Raw genomic sequence first — 16,998 nt, 5'->3', positions numbered from 1 at the left:
AGAAATGGAAAAACAGATAGGTGAAAGAATATCTGAGCATATATTACTCAACATTCTAATACCATTGGTAAAAAATTGAGGATCCTGCATTGTGTACCTCCAGCTACATTAGAATTAGATAGTATAACACAAGGTGATTTGTTAAGGAATTTGAGCATCAAATCTAAAACTTTGAGAGAACTAGTGTGGAGAAATTATATTCATGACAAACAGAAATCATCATTTTATAGTTAAAAGTCCTTGTGAAAAAGACTTGTAATTTTCAATAGCCTAAAACTTTAGGTCATTTGGTTGGTGGGAACAAGTTATCTCCCGGGATAAGTTATTCCACCATCCAAAACAGCAAAAGTCGCATCTCCTGGTGACTTTAGAAAAAGGAGGGGTGGGGGTGATACCACTCGCACTTGGAATTCCTATAACAAAGATTTATTATAGACAATACTGTAAATAGTACATCGGCTATTTATTTTCCCCTCAAAAGAATAGCTCCAAGTGGCTGATCTATTGTCTAGAGTCTACATTGTATATTATAACACTGATAATTCAAATCATTGGGCAATAATATCAGTATTCCTTGTGCCCCCATCACATACAGTACACAAAAGGAAACGCTTACTATTAGTTCACGTAGTGTGATTTGAATGAAATCAGTTGACAACATCGAGGACCAATTTGCGAGATTTCAGGACAGACCATCTCAGGCGACGGTAGTAAGCTGCTTGGAGAAGTGCAAGTGATAAGACGAATATCCATTTGAAACCCATCTGTAGAAATTACAATACCCAAGAGGTCAGTAAATTCATTTAATGGCACATTCAACTGTCAATGAGGATCCAATATCAGTTCAACATTCAAAATGCAGAGGTTGAATATAGTGACTATCATACTGCAAGAGAAGGACCAAATGGAAGATTGCGACTTACCAGCTTTCTCTCTTCCATTTCTGGCTCAGCAGCCCATGACAAGAACGACACAACATCTTTTCCCATCTGCACAGTTAGAGAAAAATTACTTCTATCTCTTTATAATGGATCAACACATAAAGCAGAAAGAGAGCAAGACATATTACTTGTGCCTCAGTTGCAGGTATACCATCTTCATACTCAACAGCACCATCATTAAGCATTTTAGGCATTGCTATAGCTCCACCAGGGAAGTAAGGGTTATAGTGAAGACCTTCCCGAATCTACAATAAGAGTTGAGAAGTTATTATGGTTCTCAACTTCCAATATAAAATTGTGATAACAACAAGCTAGTACAGTGTTACTCTTAGGTAACAACCAATTAAAAATGGAGCATATCTCTTCACAACTACATCTTCAGATGTACACAATTTTTCTGTTTGATGCTTCCCCTGTTCTAAACAAACAAAAGATGGTCACAAACCAAAAGAAGTCCGAGGGGCAGAAATTACCGAGACACCAGCAGGAGGGTCCCGGTAGCCAGTTAGAAGAGCAAAAACATAGTTTTGACCGTTATGCCGGGCCTGAAAGAAGAAAGAAAATCAGGCAATGCAGATAAATATAGCTGAAAGAAGAGGACCAAGGCAATACCTTAGTGATAAGACTTAGATCAGGAGGATAAGCCCCACCATTTGCAAACCTTGCAGCTGCTTCATTTGGGTAAGGCTGTGGAAAACGATCACTCAACTTCCCAGGGCGGGTGAACATCTCACCCTCATCATTAGGGCCATCAACCACCTCAATTTCTGCTGCCATGGCCTTAGTTTCTTCTTCAGTGTATGCAACACCAACAAGATCACGGTAGGAAATTAGCGACATTGAGTGGCAGGACGCACACACTTGCTGGTAAACCTGATGACCTCGACGTATCCTGTCAGGCAAATAAAGGCGTTAAACTAAATGGGGTATCCATTTCATTGAAGACTCATGCTAAATTTAGTTTTGAATAAACAAAAGGTTGAAATGTTTTCTGTAGCCTCCAATGAACTTTAATTATCATGTGGCAGCACAGCATATACTCACGAAGCATGGTCATAAGAGCTGAGAATGCCTTCGTGAGGCCAAGGATAGCTCGGACACTCTAAGCCATGTTCGGCCTCATCAGAATAAGCAACTCCTGCAAAGCTAAGTAGCCCAGAGATTCCAGCACCAACCACTGCAAATGCTCTGAAAGACTTTAACCCAGCAGATCCAAAACCATCTGAGTCATGCTTTGAAACAAATAACAAAGTAATTTAATCAGTTGTAAATTATTCCATGATCATAAAATTTATTGACCATACAACGCTAATGTAAAGGATTCAACAGAACACACTTAGTGATAAAAACTTTAATTGCTCGGAGCACACTTAGTGATAAAAACTTTAATTGCTCGGAGTCATTAGCATATGTTCATATAACACCAAAAAGATAGAAAAAAAGACAATTAAAGGGTACATTACAATTGTTTATACCCTGCACCACTAGGATACACATTATTTTACTCGTATTAGAGGTTCACCTGCATGATGGCTCTTCCAATAAGAAATTTTGCTCCTTGTGGGATGAAATGGCATGAGAAACTAATTTTGCATAGTTTACATCCTCATAGATATATGAATTAGTAGTTATATGAATGACACTCTCAATTATATTCACCAAAGAAATATGGGATCTGAAGAATCAAATCATGTAAACCAAACTGGGCACAACAATAAGTCTCAAGCGATTCACAAAACTGATAGTGAAATTTGCGATGTCTACTGACACGTTTGAACCATCTACCACTATGCATTGCTTTTTACTCTTTCTGAAATGGTTAGGATTGTATTCAAAACAGCAGTAAGAGTGTGCTGGGAACTCTGCAGTCTGCACAATGTGGAAAGTATAACGATACAAAAGTGCATCACATACTTAAACATGTAGGGATTCCAGTAGTTCTATTAAACCAAAAAGTTGTTAGCCTTTATCATCTGGATGGAACTGTATTTGTCTTCGAAACATCTCAAGTTCCTCTTCACCACTCTTATTTAATATTTTCTTGTGAAACTAATGATGTGCAGATTGTAGGACAAATAGTTACTAGTCTCTGCCAGGGGTAAATGCAGCGCTGGGTTCACGTTTATTCTTATGGCAGACCCACCACAAGAAAATGGAAATCAAGTTCTTTAGTTTCATTTTGAGATATTGAAACATGGTCAAGTAGCTCTTCTACCATGCATCGAGATCCATCATCGCTTTCTCTAGCTAACTATAGGAATACATGAAATATCATGTAGTATCCGTAGTGTTAGTTTGGCTGCATATTAAGCACTCAAAGAACCAGGTTCTTTGAACAACTATGCGAGAAGATTGTTTGCAGAAAGTATATGGAAAACTCACTTCCCTTAGGAGTCAAAAACCATGATCCAACTCTCCACTATCCTTTCAGGTTTGCACTGCCCTTCTAGTTAAGCTTCTTTTATGGTACCAGCAGTATCCAAGTAATATTTGATAGTACAAAATTAATTATCAAGGACACCAGAAGAGCTAATGTACTACAAATATAAGCATGATGAAATCACATGCCACAGTAAACTAGACGTTTATTAATATGAAATTCATGTCATGGTAAACCTGAAGCTTACTAAAAGAAATTGCACATATAATGGTAAACTTTCACTAGAACCTTTCTTTTACCTAGACATTCAAGGGGGAGTGTTGTAAAATAAGGGTGGATGTCATGTATGAGACCCACCCATTTATGGCCTATTTTCACTTACCCGATCAATCTCCTCATTGGTGGCCAAGAAACAAGTTTGTTTCTTTCACTTTGGCTATAAATAGTCTTTTCAAACAAACAAAAGAAAAACAAGAACAGATTGTTCTCTACCTCACTCAACTTTTTGTTAATTTAGTTTATCACTATCATTTGTTGGTATTAAAATAAATACAGAAGTGATAAACTAAAATAACAAGAAGGAGAGAGGGAGAGAACTATTCTTAACAAAAGGGGGGGAGAGTAAGAGAAAAAGTTGTTCTTGTATATCTTTTGTTCGTTTGAAAAGGCTATTTATAGCCAAAGTGAAAGCAAGAAGTAAACATTAGTAGGTCCCATGAGCATCCATATCTTTTACAACACTCTCCCTTGGATGTTCATGTAAAAGAGAAGTTCTAGTGAAAGGACAAATATATATAGTTATACTTAATACGCATAGTTTGCTACCTCACTAAATATCTTACTAAGAAAACCCAAAGGGCTAAAACCTTGGTTAAGAAAAAAAGAGTACACTGTGTATTGTACTACCCCGAATAAAGAACACAATACAGTTGGTTAAGTCTTCGCATCCCAATCTTGTATACCATCTTTTCAAAAGTTGAAGTTGGTAAGGATTGGTGAATGTATCCATTGGATTATTGCTTGAACGGAAATGTTGCACATCAACATCACTGTTCTTCTGGAGATCATGTCTGAAGAATAATTTTGGTGAAATATATTTTGTTCTATCTCCTTCAATGAACCCTCATTTTACTTGGGTTATGTCTACAACATTGTCTTCTAGTAAGATTGTGGACACCTTAATATCATACTCCAGACTACATTTTTCTTTGATGAAATGTATTACTAATCTCAACCATACACATTCGCTGCTTGTTTTATGAATAGCTATTATTTCAGCAAGATTTAGAGAAGTGGCAACAATAGCCTGCTCCGTGATCACCATGATATAGCAGTTCCCCTATATGTGAACGTAAGGTCCAAAAGATCATCCAATACAGAAAATAGCAAATCAAATGCCGGACGTGTTTACTGATTTGAAAAGGATAACTAAGTCACATATTCGAGCAGAGAATTGCCTATCGAAATTGATGTTCCGAAAGTTTCATCTATCTACTAGTGTGAGAGCTTCTGAATCTTCAACACATTTGAAATGTGGTACACCATTGGGTTCAAAGGATAAAAATCCTAGAAAAAGAAGTACGAAAAATGATCATATGACACCATAAAAAATCTCATAAAGAGATTCAAGATTTGATTAATCTTGATATTTCTAAAGAAATCAATGAACTTGAGACTGAAGTGAATAAAGAATTATCAATATATTTTACTGGTGATTGGATAGAATTAAATTGATTGAAAATTATGGTGGATAATGTTTTTGCATACAATGTTGCACTAAATAATATGCAAGACATTGAGGATCTTGAACCTCTATTTGTCGAAGAATGCTGACATAGTTGTGATTGGCCAAAATGGCAAGAGGCAATTCAATTAGAGTTGAACTCACTTGCTAAATGTGAGATTTTGGGAACATGTTTCCAAACGCCTAATAGTGTAAAATCAGTTGGCTATAAATGGGTCCTCAAGCGAAAAAGAAATGAGAAATATAAAATTGTAAGATACAAGGCATGCCTTGTTACGCAAGGATTCTTTCAAAGACTCAGTGTCACATTCACCGATTATTACAATAACTTTTGGATATCTCATCAATTTAGTTCTACATGAAAAGCTTGAAATAAACCTAATGGATGTGGTTACAGCTTCATAATGAAATTTATATTAAAATCCTAAAAGGATTAAAAATTCCTAAAGCATATAGTTCAAAGTCTCAAGAAATACTCAATCAGATTACAAAATTCATTATACAGTTATAATCGCCTCAGTCCATAATTGATAAAAGAAGGTTATATAAATGGTGTCATTTGTCCTTATATTTTTATCAAGAAAAGAACATTAGAATTTGTTAGGAGTACTTTTTATTTATATTGATGACATAAATCTCATTGGAACTACAAAAGAGGTCCAAAAAGCAATTGAGTATCTAAAGAAAGAATTTCATATATTTTGGAAATAAAAAACTTAGTATTGGTCAGCATATTGAACATTTAGCACACGGGGTCTTTATCCATCAATTTGTCTATACTAAGAAAATTTTGAAACGATTTTACATGGACAAGACACATCCTTTAAGTACTCCAATTGTTGTCTGTTGTTCGATCACTTGAAGTAAAGATCCGTTTCAACCTCAAGAAGAGAATAAGGAACCTCTTGATCCTTTTGTACCACGTCTTAGTGCAATTGGTGGACTTACGTCTCTTGCTAATGCTACAAGACTTGACATGGCGTTTATGTTAATCTATTAACATGATATAGTTCTTACCCTACACGGAGACATTGGAACAAATTATGGGTGGGAGGAGGGTTTGGGAAAGAGGAAGCCTTAGGTAAAGAAGGGAAAGGGGCCCACCAATAAGGTGTAAAGCCCAAGGGCCTCAATGCCTTATAAGGCGTGTGGGGCCATGTGCCTTCCTTTTGATGTTTATTTCACATCTGTTAAGGGACAGAAGCCAAGGTCGGGGGGCTGCACCTTTGCCCCTTTGGTTTCTTTAACAATTTGTTTGCCCTTTAGGCTCTAGACTCATCAATCAACTACATCTCAACCACAAACTACTTAAATTGTCTATATGAACCCTCTATATACATTGCACCCTATTCCCAACAGTGACAAATAGCTTGACAATTGACATTCCTATACTAGTATACAAGCTTGTAAATGGGGAGGATAGAGTATACGGAGACCTTACGCCTACTTCATACGGATAGAGAGGTTGTCCTTGATAACCCTCGGCTTGGATAAAGCATTTCTAATGTAAGTGTGACAACAACAAAATCGTAATCCCACCTAATTGATTCCCCTATATGATCCTTTGTTTCCTCTAAGTTGTAGCATTTAACTGTGGGGCATATATAAAAATACCTTAAAGGTGGAAGTCTTAAGCACAGTGCTTGCATTTGAAAGCTTGTTTTCGTCTCTGTGAGCTGCTCTCGCGATGAAACGATTAATTCTTCCAAACCCTGAATTTATAAACAAATAAAGCAACAAACTTTACAGTTTCAGGTGTAAATGATGAGCAAAATTTGATAAAACTAATAAAAATGTAAGGAAATCCATGAATGGTGATGAGTTTATACCATCGAGCCCTATCCTGATCTTCTTTCCGAAACCTGTTTTATTAAAATCATAAGAATTAGCTAATTTTCTACTAAATCAATCAAACAAAAATTTAATCCCAAACTAGTTGAGATCTCTATGAATAAAATCGAAATCCAGATATGATAAAAAGGACGTACTCATTATCTGACGAGACTGTGAGAGAGGACACTATGCAGAGGAAAATGGTGTAGCGCTGCAATGGCTGCACTGCGTGTTTTAGGAGAAGAAATTGTGGTGGGAGAGGGAGAAGCGCGTGTGGCTCAGAGCATCTTGAGAATAAAAAAATCAGGAATTTGTCCAGTCATCGTCCTGGGCGGCCTAGCTCCAGTCAAATTCGGGTTTATTTTAGTTGGATATACTTTTTTTGGCACCCATTTATGTGTTATATCATAATCTTAAAAGGAAACATACTACCAAGAACATGTTAACTTTAGTTGAAATAATTGTTACCACACTAAATTTTATATAATATCTTTTATCATTATATTATTTAATAATATATTTTGAAGATATATATGTGTCAATCTGAACATGTTATTATTTATAATGACTCATTATTTATGATATTCACGTGGAAACATATATATCTTTAAAAGACATTATTAAATAATACAGAGTAAAGCTTCTTTCCAAAGTTCGATATTGTTAAAACTATTACAGTCAAAGTTCAAATATATTACAGATTCTTTTTACAATCTAAAAATAACCTTATTAAAAAATGTTAAATTATAACCAAGTTATTATAACGCAAGACAACAGACTAATATTTTATCTCTAAGATAATTTTTTCGTGCGATATTAGATGAGATCTCAGTAGAGTTTTCAAAAAACATATGCAGGGCAGATTTAATTTGGAGTGGTTGGTTGATTGTTTGAATAATAATAATAATGTCTATCTTTAAGATAACGAAGATGTGTGAAGAGTAAAGGTAGAGTATGATAATTTTGTTGTATAAGAACAATTGTGATATTCAAAATTGCAAACAATTGTAAGGATAGGAAATTGCTAATTTATATTATGAAAGTGTGGGGTTGGGAGTGGAGGAGGTGTGTGTAAGGATGGGTGTGTTAATTTTTTGGAATCGTTTTGAATTCTTGTCGGGATCGATCTATCACATCAAAAGCTATATACTTTGTGCGGTGACTAGTGGAGCAATATAAGGAGATGGAGAGAAATTTGCATATGATGTTTATTGATCTAGAAAAGGTTTACAACAAAGTTTTGAGGGAGATTTTATGGAGACGCTAGGAAGTTAGATGTATACATTCGACTTAATTAATGACATACATGATGAAGTCAAAACTAGGATAGGGACAGAGGAAAGATACTCACAACACTTCTAGTCATAAGGTGGTTGCATCAAGAATCAACTCGTGTCCTATCTGTTTTCACCGCTCTGGATTGTTGTGCGATAGTAAGTACCATCAAAAGTTAAAAGGTAAGTTTTATATGATGGTGACTAGACTAACTATGTTGTATAAGATAGAGCATTGATCGGTCAAGATTTCTCGTCTTTAAAATATGAAAATTGTGGCTATGAGTATGTTGAAATAAATGTGCGTGTATACTATGAGCAATAAGATTAGGAATGATGATAATCAAAACAAGATAGGAGTGACTTCTATAATGGACAAATGAGAAAAGTGAGACTGAAATAGTTTGAACATATGAAGAAAAATGTGTAGATGCTTAGTTAGTAGGTGTGAGCGGTGACAATAACAGCATTATGAGAGGTAGAGGGATGTCAAAAAGTATTAGGAGAGGGGGTTGGGGAGTGTTGATTATACATGGCATGGAGCATCTTAAACTTACGACATGACCTTAGATATGAGAGTTTAGAGGTCGTGAATTAAGGTAAAAGGTTAATTTGGTTGGTAGTTGAACGTTCTCTCGTTTTTTGTGGGATAGACTTTTGTGGCTATATTTGTACTTACTTTTGTACGATTAGTATCGGCATAATTCGTGTAATTCTTTATTCTTTGATTCGGTTATCATTAATGATCAACTATAAAGACGAGTTTTAGTGATTCTTCACATATTATTTACTTTTTTTTAATTTAATGTGAGCTAAAATTATGAATTTACACACAATAATATATGTTTTTTGGAGTCTAGAGCCTAAAGGGCAAAAAAATTGATAAAAATTTCAAAAGGATATATCAAAAAAAATTCTAACCAAAATGGTAAAATCGATGTAGCGATTTGTTTTAACGGCGTTAAGCAAAATCGCTGCCTTGACAGTGGTTTGTTATAAAAAAAACTTTTCCAATTAAAAAAAAGTTTTAAAAAAAACAATAACAAAACTCACTGCCAAGGCAGCGATTCCAGAAAAAATAATAAAAATTGTACAATATTGTTCCTAGAGCAGCGATTTTTTTTCGTTAATATAAATCGCTACGTCAGTAGCGATTTTATCATTTTGTTTAGAAATTGTTTTGATATATTTTTTGAATTTTTTTTCAATATTTTTTTTTGCCATTTAAGCTCCGGACTCTGTTTCTTTTTGTAAGATGTGTTCATACAAATATTTTAATGAGTTTTGAGCAAAACTTAGTGATTTGGACATTGAAGTCCGAGTAGAAGCCTAAGAATATGCATTGAAATCAAGTATGAGATTCAAGGATACAGACATGAAAATGAAAGAGAATGGACCAAGCGTAAACTTTGTAACAATGATTGAATACAATTTCCAGTATTAATTTAAAGTTAAGTATTTATATATGAAATCTGCACAAAATCTTAATTTCAAATTATAAATTATCCAAAAAAATAGAATTTCAATTCAAGAATACACACATGAAAATGAAAGAGAATGGACCAAGCGCAAACTTGTAACAATGATTTAATATAATTTCCAGTATTAATTTAAAGTTAAGTGTTTATATATGAAATCAGCACAAAGTCTTAATTTCAAATTATAAATTATCCAAAAAATAATATATCATGATTTCAATCTTCTTTTATTTATAAACAGACATATTTTATATTTTGTAAAATAAAAACTCATGGTGGAATGAGGAGATCGCCTGTATTATATTGAAGGATTATATTAAAAAATAACTAGTCAGTGACTATTTAATTACTTGCCTATTGAATCTTTATAAATTATGTGTATTCGTAATAATACGAAATTACAAACTTTTAGGTATAAAAAGAACATAAAAAAAATATTTTATTAATGCGATAACTTTAGAGTATTTGAATGTTTCTTTTTATGAATCATATTCACTCATTTGATTAAAAAAAGAACAACTTTTACTTATAACAAATACAAAATTCATATTTGTATGTTATAGAAAAATTTGTATAATTGCGCTCCATAACAAATATAAATATATTTTAATTTGCTATACTGATACAAAGAAACCAATTGTTTAATTCGCTATCCATATACAAAAGAAAACAGTTGTATACAAATAAATTGTATAATTTGTGTATATATAAAACGGGAAAGAGAGAAAGACAAAAGAAAATTGGGCAGAGGAATATTTATATTATATAATTATAAGTGTATAGGACGAATATATATATATTTACATGTGTATATGCAATTTATATATTTCGTTTCTGTTTGTATAAGCGATAGAGACAAGGGTGACGAGCCAGATTTGCGAGAGAGGAATGAAAATATATGTATATATACAATTTTTTTCTCGCTTTACACAAATAAAAACACATTTTATACATTTGTGTTTATATAAATGTGAGAGAGCGAGAAAGGAAGAGTGGCGAGCGAAAATTTGAGGGATAGATGTGATTAACAAACAATTTTCTATACAATACAATTAAATCAAAATATAATTATAATATTTGATTTAATTTTTTAATTTGTCATTACATACAATTTTCCCATATAAAACTCGTATAAGAGTTTGAAAGAACTTTAAATAATTTTTAATAAGTAATATTACTCTTATTATATTTATACATACAAAAAATATAATTGTGGATCCAAATTAATCCACCTCATCAAAAAGCTCAAATGTTTGAACTACCCATAGAACTACGTGGTGTCTTCACAACCAATCCTTTCCTGCTCTACGTTAACTTACGCTTGCTGCGTTCTGCCCTTAACTTCCTCATGAAAAATGAACAAACTGTTCTCCCTTTCGCTAATTCTAACCACCCGGCTCACGTTAGTGAACGCCCCTCATTATACAAAGTACCAGAAGTTAGAGCCCATTTATGGCGGGAAACCCCATAACCGTTTAAATAAATTCTCTTTTTCTTCATTTCTCTGTAAAATCATCTATGGCTTCTGGAGCGAACTCTTTGATGTGGTTCAGGAAGGGTTTGAGACTCCATGATAATCCAGCTTTGGAATATGCAGCTAAAGGATCGAAGTTTTTGTACCCTGTTTTCGTGATTGATCCACACTATATGGACCCTGATCCGACTGCATTTTCTCTGGGTTCATCTAAAGCCGGGTTGAACCGGATACAGTTTTTGCTTGAAAGCCTTGCTGATCTCGATTTGAGTCTTAAGAAGGTTGGTTCACGTTTGTTGGTGCTCAAGGGTGACCCTGGTGAGCTCTTGATTCGCTGCTTGAAGGAGGTAATCACTGTTATTACTTTAAATTCTACGGGTATTTAACTATTTTAGTATTCAAGTAATAACTAAGAAGAGTTGGATTCAGTATTTAGAATGCATGTAGTATTATCTTTTGTGTTTTAGATAAATGTATATAGTTGAGTATCGGGTTTCTCCATGAAAAAAATGAACTCGTGTATTGGATATTAAAGGTTTTTGGCCATCAAAAAGATTGACTTTTTTCCGTAGTTGAGACCAGCATGTTTGGCCATAAAATTTTGGAATTCAACTTGAAGTTGAATTTCAGAATTTGAAAAACAATAAAAAGGTGTTTTCACTCCAAGTTACTCACATAAAGTCCGGATTTGCAAAATCACATTTTTTCACTTTGAAAACAAAAAGTACTTTTTTTTCTTCAAACTTCACTATGAAACATGGCCAAACGTCCACACTTATTAAGAAACCTATCATGAAATAATTAGTGTAGCTTAGTTTCCAGCAAGTTGTTGTCGGTGTTGGATATGGTCATATAGACATGATTGTGCAGATGAAGCACCTCTGTGACAGTTACAGTTCAATTTAGTTATCAACAAATGGAATATAAGTTGATTAACTTACGTACAAGAAAAATGATTTCTTAAGTTTATGAGCTATCAAAATGTGTTATTGCCATGTGATTCAGGGTTTATGATTGATTTTGCTTGCTGAAAATGTTGTATGTGGTTTCCATGCTGTTTGCTAATGTTGGAGCAATCGTTTAAGGTTCAAATTTGAATATGTTTGTCAATTGAATTTTACATATTATGTTGGGTATGACAGTTTAGATCATGTAACAATTTGTAAAGTTTTTGGTGTTCTAGAGATGCAGTTAGCCCTTTTAAGCTCTCTGGTCCATATCTGGCTATGGCTGAGCTAATAGATCTACTTATACACAGTTATTTAGTTATCAATTGATCAATATTACTTAAGAAAGTTCAGTCATGCTTGTGCTTTGAGTCTTGGAAAATCATGAAACTTAGAAACTAGAGTCAAGCTATTGATTGATCCGCCTATATGCTGTGAAAGACGACCGTTTCTTTTATGGTTTTCTTTTCCTCTTTCAAGTTTCAACATGCGTCTGTCCAATGTAACTTTGTACTGACATTGTTCTTTTATTTTGAGAACCAATTCATTTATTTGCCATTGATTTGCATAACTTGACATAACTTTCAGTGGAGCATAGGCAAACTTTGCTTTGAGTACGACACAGAGCCCTACTATCAAGCTTTAGATGAAAAAGTTAAGGTAAAATTTCATTTCCATCTGAGGAAAAGATTTGAGTACTTAATGGGAGCTTAAGGCAGATCCTGTATGGTGTTTTTTGGTTGATTAGATAATTTCTATACTAAGAAGTCTTTTTTTTCACATTCCGAATGATTCGGTGCTTGTCTAAAGAAAAATTATATTTGCTCCACAGGGCTATGTTTCTGGAACTGGTGTAGAGATTTTCTCTCCTGTGAGCCATACCCTCTACAATCCTGCCGATATAATACATAAGGTAAGTGCATTAACCTGTGAGTTAAAAACTAGGTTCGAAAATCTCAGAGGATCAGTTTGTTTCTTCTCCAATGAGAAAAAAAATGTTTAAGGAGAATAGGGTAGTCTTCTGTTTTATATTTGAAGAAATATTCTATATTGAATAATTTGTTTATGAATGTCTGCAAAGAATGGTGGATCCCCACCTCTGAGTTATCAGTCTTTCCTCAAACTGGCTGGGCAACCATCTTGGGCAGCAACCCCTCTTTCAACAACCATATCTTCACTTCCTCGTATTGGAAATACTGGAAGTTTTGCAGTCTCAGAAGTTCCAACTGTCAGAGAACTTGGTTATGAAGATTTACCAGAGGTATGATATTACTAGATTTCCAATGAAGTCCTTCAGGTGACGTCTTACCATAAATTTCGGATGCAGGACGAAAAGACTCCTTTTAAAGGTGGAGAATCAGAAGCACTGAAGAGGTTGAGAGAATCAATTGCTAACAAGGTGTCTTTTAATGTTTGCTGTACAAGCTTTAGCCCCATCTTATAGAATAACATTAATATTTTCTTTTTCTGGTACATTGTCTTTGGCTTTTTTTACCAATTCTCTAATAAAATGAACTGCTCGTTTTCGTACAGGAATGGGTTGCAAATTTTGAGAAACCCAAGGGTAATCCATCTGCATTTCTAAAACCAGCAACAACTGTTTTATCACCCTACTTAAAGGTGAGCGGTTTATAGGACGGATGAGTTAGTAGTTATTGCTCTGAAATATTCTGATCTCTTGCCCCTCCAATTCTTTTGGAAGTTTGGTTGTCTCTCTTCCAGGTACTTCTACCAGTGCATTCAGGACATTCTGAAATGCTCTAAAAAGCATACTTCTCCACCTGTTTCTCTTCTTGGACAGGTCAGTTTACTTGTTGTTTAATGTTCAGAGCTCAACAGTCAGCACCCAAGTGACTTGCAATTTCAACTACTGCAGTTGTTATGGCGCGACTTTTTCTACACAGCTGCCTTTGGAACTCCTAATTTTGATCAGATGAAGGGTAACAGAATATGCAAACAGGTGATGAGAGCAATCTTCTTCATTGATCTGGATCATGTTCCTCAGTTCCATTTCTTTGTGCTTTTGCTTTTTCCTCTATTTGATGCTAGGTTACTTCTTATCATTGTCTTTATGAGTTCTTGTTGGGTATCATCTCTTGTATGAAGTGTCATAACACTTGTTCAAATGGCGGTGGACTAGAACTTTTGGATGTATCAACAACTCAAGATCATGCAGAGGACTTGATAGGAAATTCTATCGTCTTGTTTATCTGATTTGATGATTTAGTTCTGGAAATTATGAGTGAACTGAGGACACTCACACAAGCACTTGTTTCTCAATCTAAACTTCCCAGTACTATCTGTAGGATGTTACCTTCTCCAATTTTTCCTTCCGCTCTTAGTTTGGTTCCTTTGATGTCCTTGACCCTCCTTTACCAAAAAAATTATTTAGTATACTATCAGTAAGTCATCATTTTACATAATGTCATATTGTGCTATGGAAACTACTCGATGACTGCACTTATTGTCCTCGATAGCACATGTGTTACATCTTTTACCGAAGTGTAACTTAGATGATTCTGTCGATGAAAGCCTTATAATTTGTCTTTTATATAAGTCCACATAATTTTCTGGTCGCCTAATCTTTTAGTTATTGTCTATATTTATTAAACAACTTCTCATGTTGTAACAATTGACATTTTACTATATATGACTTATCTCATTCGGACCTGAGTTTTTCCTTGTTCAATTATTATCTGTCTACCTTCCAACAGATACCTTGGAAGAATGATGATAAATTGCTAGCTGCTTGGAGAGATTCCAAGACAGGGTTTCCTTGGATTGATGCCATAATGGTCCAGGTTAAATTGCCGGAGCTTACTATCACTGTGTATACTTGAGAGATACTTATTGGTGTACTTTTGTTTGATTTGAGATTCGTTAGGGTATCTGATTTATTTTCTCAATGTTTCAGCTTCGAAAGTGGGGTTGGATCCATCATCTTGCTCGACACAGTGTAGCATGCTTTCTAACTCGTGGGGATCTGGTTAGTCACTTTAAGACTTGGATAATTTTTTTTAATTTTTGAATAATTTCGCATTTTTTAATGGTTATTGTTGTGTGGATAGTTTGTGCATTGGGAGAGAGGACGTCATGTTTTTGAAAGACTGCTTATTGACTCTGATTGGGCAATCAACAACGGAAACTGGTTGTGGCTATCATGCTCTTCATTTTTCTACCAGGTAAATGTTAATCATAATTATGTTGTTTATGGGGAGCTCTATCCAAAGATCACATTGTAGGAAATTAAGCTGTTGAATGAAACGTTGGTCTTTTATTTGCTCCGATATAAAACTTCAAAAATAATTAGGTGATACTAAATACTTCTCCCTAGAAGTGCTCTTAGTTTACATTTTTCCATGTCTCAATCAGTTGTCCTGGATCACCTACAAAATTCTGATTGTTGGTGTTCTCCATTTACAGTATAATCGGATTTATTCACCAATCTCATTTGGAAAAAAGTATGATCCTGCCGGGAACTATATCAGGCATTTTCTTCCTGTTTTAAAAGGTATGCTAATGAACTAATTCTCTTATTGATGCAATGGTTTTCCTGCATTCTCTTTTATTATTCAATCTAAATTCAATGACAGATATGCCTAAGGAGTATATATATGAACCTTGGACTGCTCCTATAAGTGTCCAACGTAAAGCAAAATGCATCATTGGCGTAGATTATCCCAAACCAGGTCAGTCGTTTTTGTTACTTGCAGTAAGGCTTTCTATTTAACACTCACACTTGTTATGTTCTATGCCTTATATATTTACATATTATTTGCATGCATATGCTCTTTCTTATGGTACTCAGTTTTTGTATTCTTCAGTAACATGCATTTTAGTTCAGCATAGACTGGACTCCTTATCTCTTTCATTTTGGGAATTCAGAAATGCCTAAAAGAATAGTGTAGTAATTGATTCATTATTAGTTGATACGCTGGAAACTATTGGTGTCGAGATCTTGGATGAAGTTCAATCCAGATGTTTGTGTGATAGATTTTGCTCAATCTGTTACTTATCTTTGGTTCCTGCCGCCATGCCATGTGATATTCATATGCTATATTTACATTTCTTAATAGATGGATCTCTAGCTTTATCCTCTCTGTATGAACGAATGATAGCATCTGTAAATGTTCATATATTGATTCAGTGTTTCTTTGTATCAGTTGTTTCCCATGATTCTGCAAGCAAAGAATGTAAGATGAGACTTGGTGAAGCATATGCATTGAACAAGAAGCTGAATGGCTTGGTCAGTGAGGAAGACTTGAACGAGTTAAGGAGAAAAGCAGACAATGAATCTACAACTCTGGATTCTGTTTCCAGGAAGAAAAAACAGAAGTTAATTGATTAGGACTACGCCATTGAAACCATAGGTGTATACAAGATCGGCAGCTAGGCAACCAGTATTTGTAGGAGCTACGAAAGAACATTCTCCTCCAACGACATCTCCTTTAAAATGATGCCACTGGTGATGCCTTGGCCCTTAGGTCCCTTAACTCAATAGTGTTAAAATGTAGGTGTCCTATTATAGTATATCATGTGTGTGCCAGGATTCGGGAGATTAGAGTTAACATACTGAGAGAAGGAGAATGAGTGTGTGTGTGTGTCAAAATAGAGAAGCACAAATCTGGTATGTTTTGATATTTAAGTGAATAAGATCATTAAGATATTTAGCTCTTCTTTAACAGTGACAACCTATAAAGGAGAATGTGATGTATCCCTGTTGTTCTTTGACGATGTCCTACTCACAATACATGATACGTTTTAGATCCCTTCTTCCCTTGATTATGTTTTGATAGCTTTTAGGAAATGAGTCCTTTTCATTGTCTTCCTTCTTTTTTGTTGGAAGATATTGTGAAATACGATGTGTTTCATATGAATTTATTATTTATGACGATTCTAGTATTAAACATTCATCATCAGTTATTCA

The 16,998-nt window shown here is 34.5% G+C and overlaps 2 protein-coding genes across 2 annotated transcripts; one reads left to right on the top strand and one right to left on the bottom strand.

Moving 5' to 3' along the window:
* Positions 1-410: 410 nt before the first annotated feature.
* Positions 411-7,325, bottom strand: LOC101263000 (cytochrome c1-2, heme protein, mitochondrial). Its single transcript, XM_004252276.5, has 9 exons — positions 7,054-7,325; positions 6,895-6,927; positions 6,680-6,777; positions 1,986-2,173; positions 1,554-1,833; positions 1,415-1,486; positions 1,070-1,186; positions 924-989; positions 411-764 (listed from the first exon to the last, which is right to left on the bottom strand). The coding sequence occupies exons 1-9, from the start codon at positions 7,055-7,057 to the stop codon at positions 648-650; spliced, it is 975 nt and encodes a 324-aa protein (XP_004252324.1). The 5' UTR covers positions 7,058-7,325; the 3' UTR covers positions 411-647.
* Positions 7,326-10,998: 3,673 nt separating this feature from the next.
* LOC101262697 ((6-4)DNA photolyase) lies at positions 10,999-16,982 on the top strand. The gene is made up of 14 exons (XM_004252275.5): positions 10,999-11,471; positions 12,660-12,731; positions 12,904-12,984; positions 13,153-13,332; positions 13,399-13,470; positions 13,605-13,691; positions 13,774-13,872; positions 13,948-14,031; positions 14,786-14,872; positions 14,986-15,057; positions 15,140-15,253; positions 15,495-15,582; positions 15,665-15,760; positions 16,235-16,982. Exons 1-14 carry the CDS (start codon positions 11,169-11,171, stop codon positions 16,417-16,419), a joined length of 1,620 nt encoding a protein of 539 aa, XP_004252323.1. The 5' UTR covers positions 10,999-11,168; the 3' UTR covers positions 16,420-16,982.
* Positions 16,983-16,998: the final 16 nt, after the last annotated feature.

Source organism: Solanum lycopersicum, chromosome 12, assembly GCF_036512215.1.
Source record: "Solanum lycopersicum chromosome 12, SLM_r2.1".
NCBI classification, from domain to species: domain Eukaryota; kingdom Viridiplantae; phylum Streptophyta; class Magnoliopsida; order Solanales; family Solanaceae; genus Solanum; species Solanum lycopersicum.
Note: the sequence above shows the minus strand (reverse complement) of the source record. Positions and strands in the feature narration are given on the sequence as shown.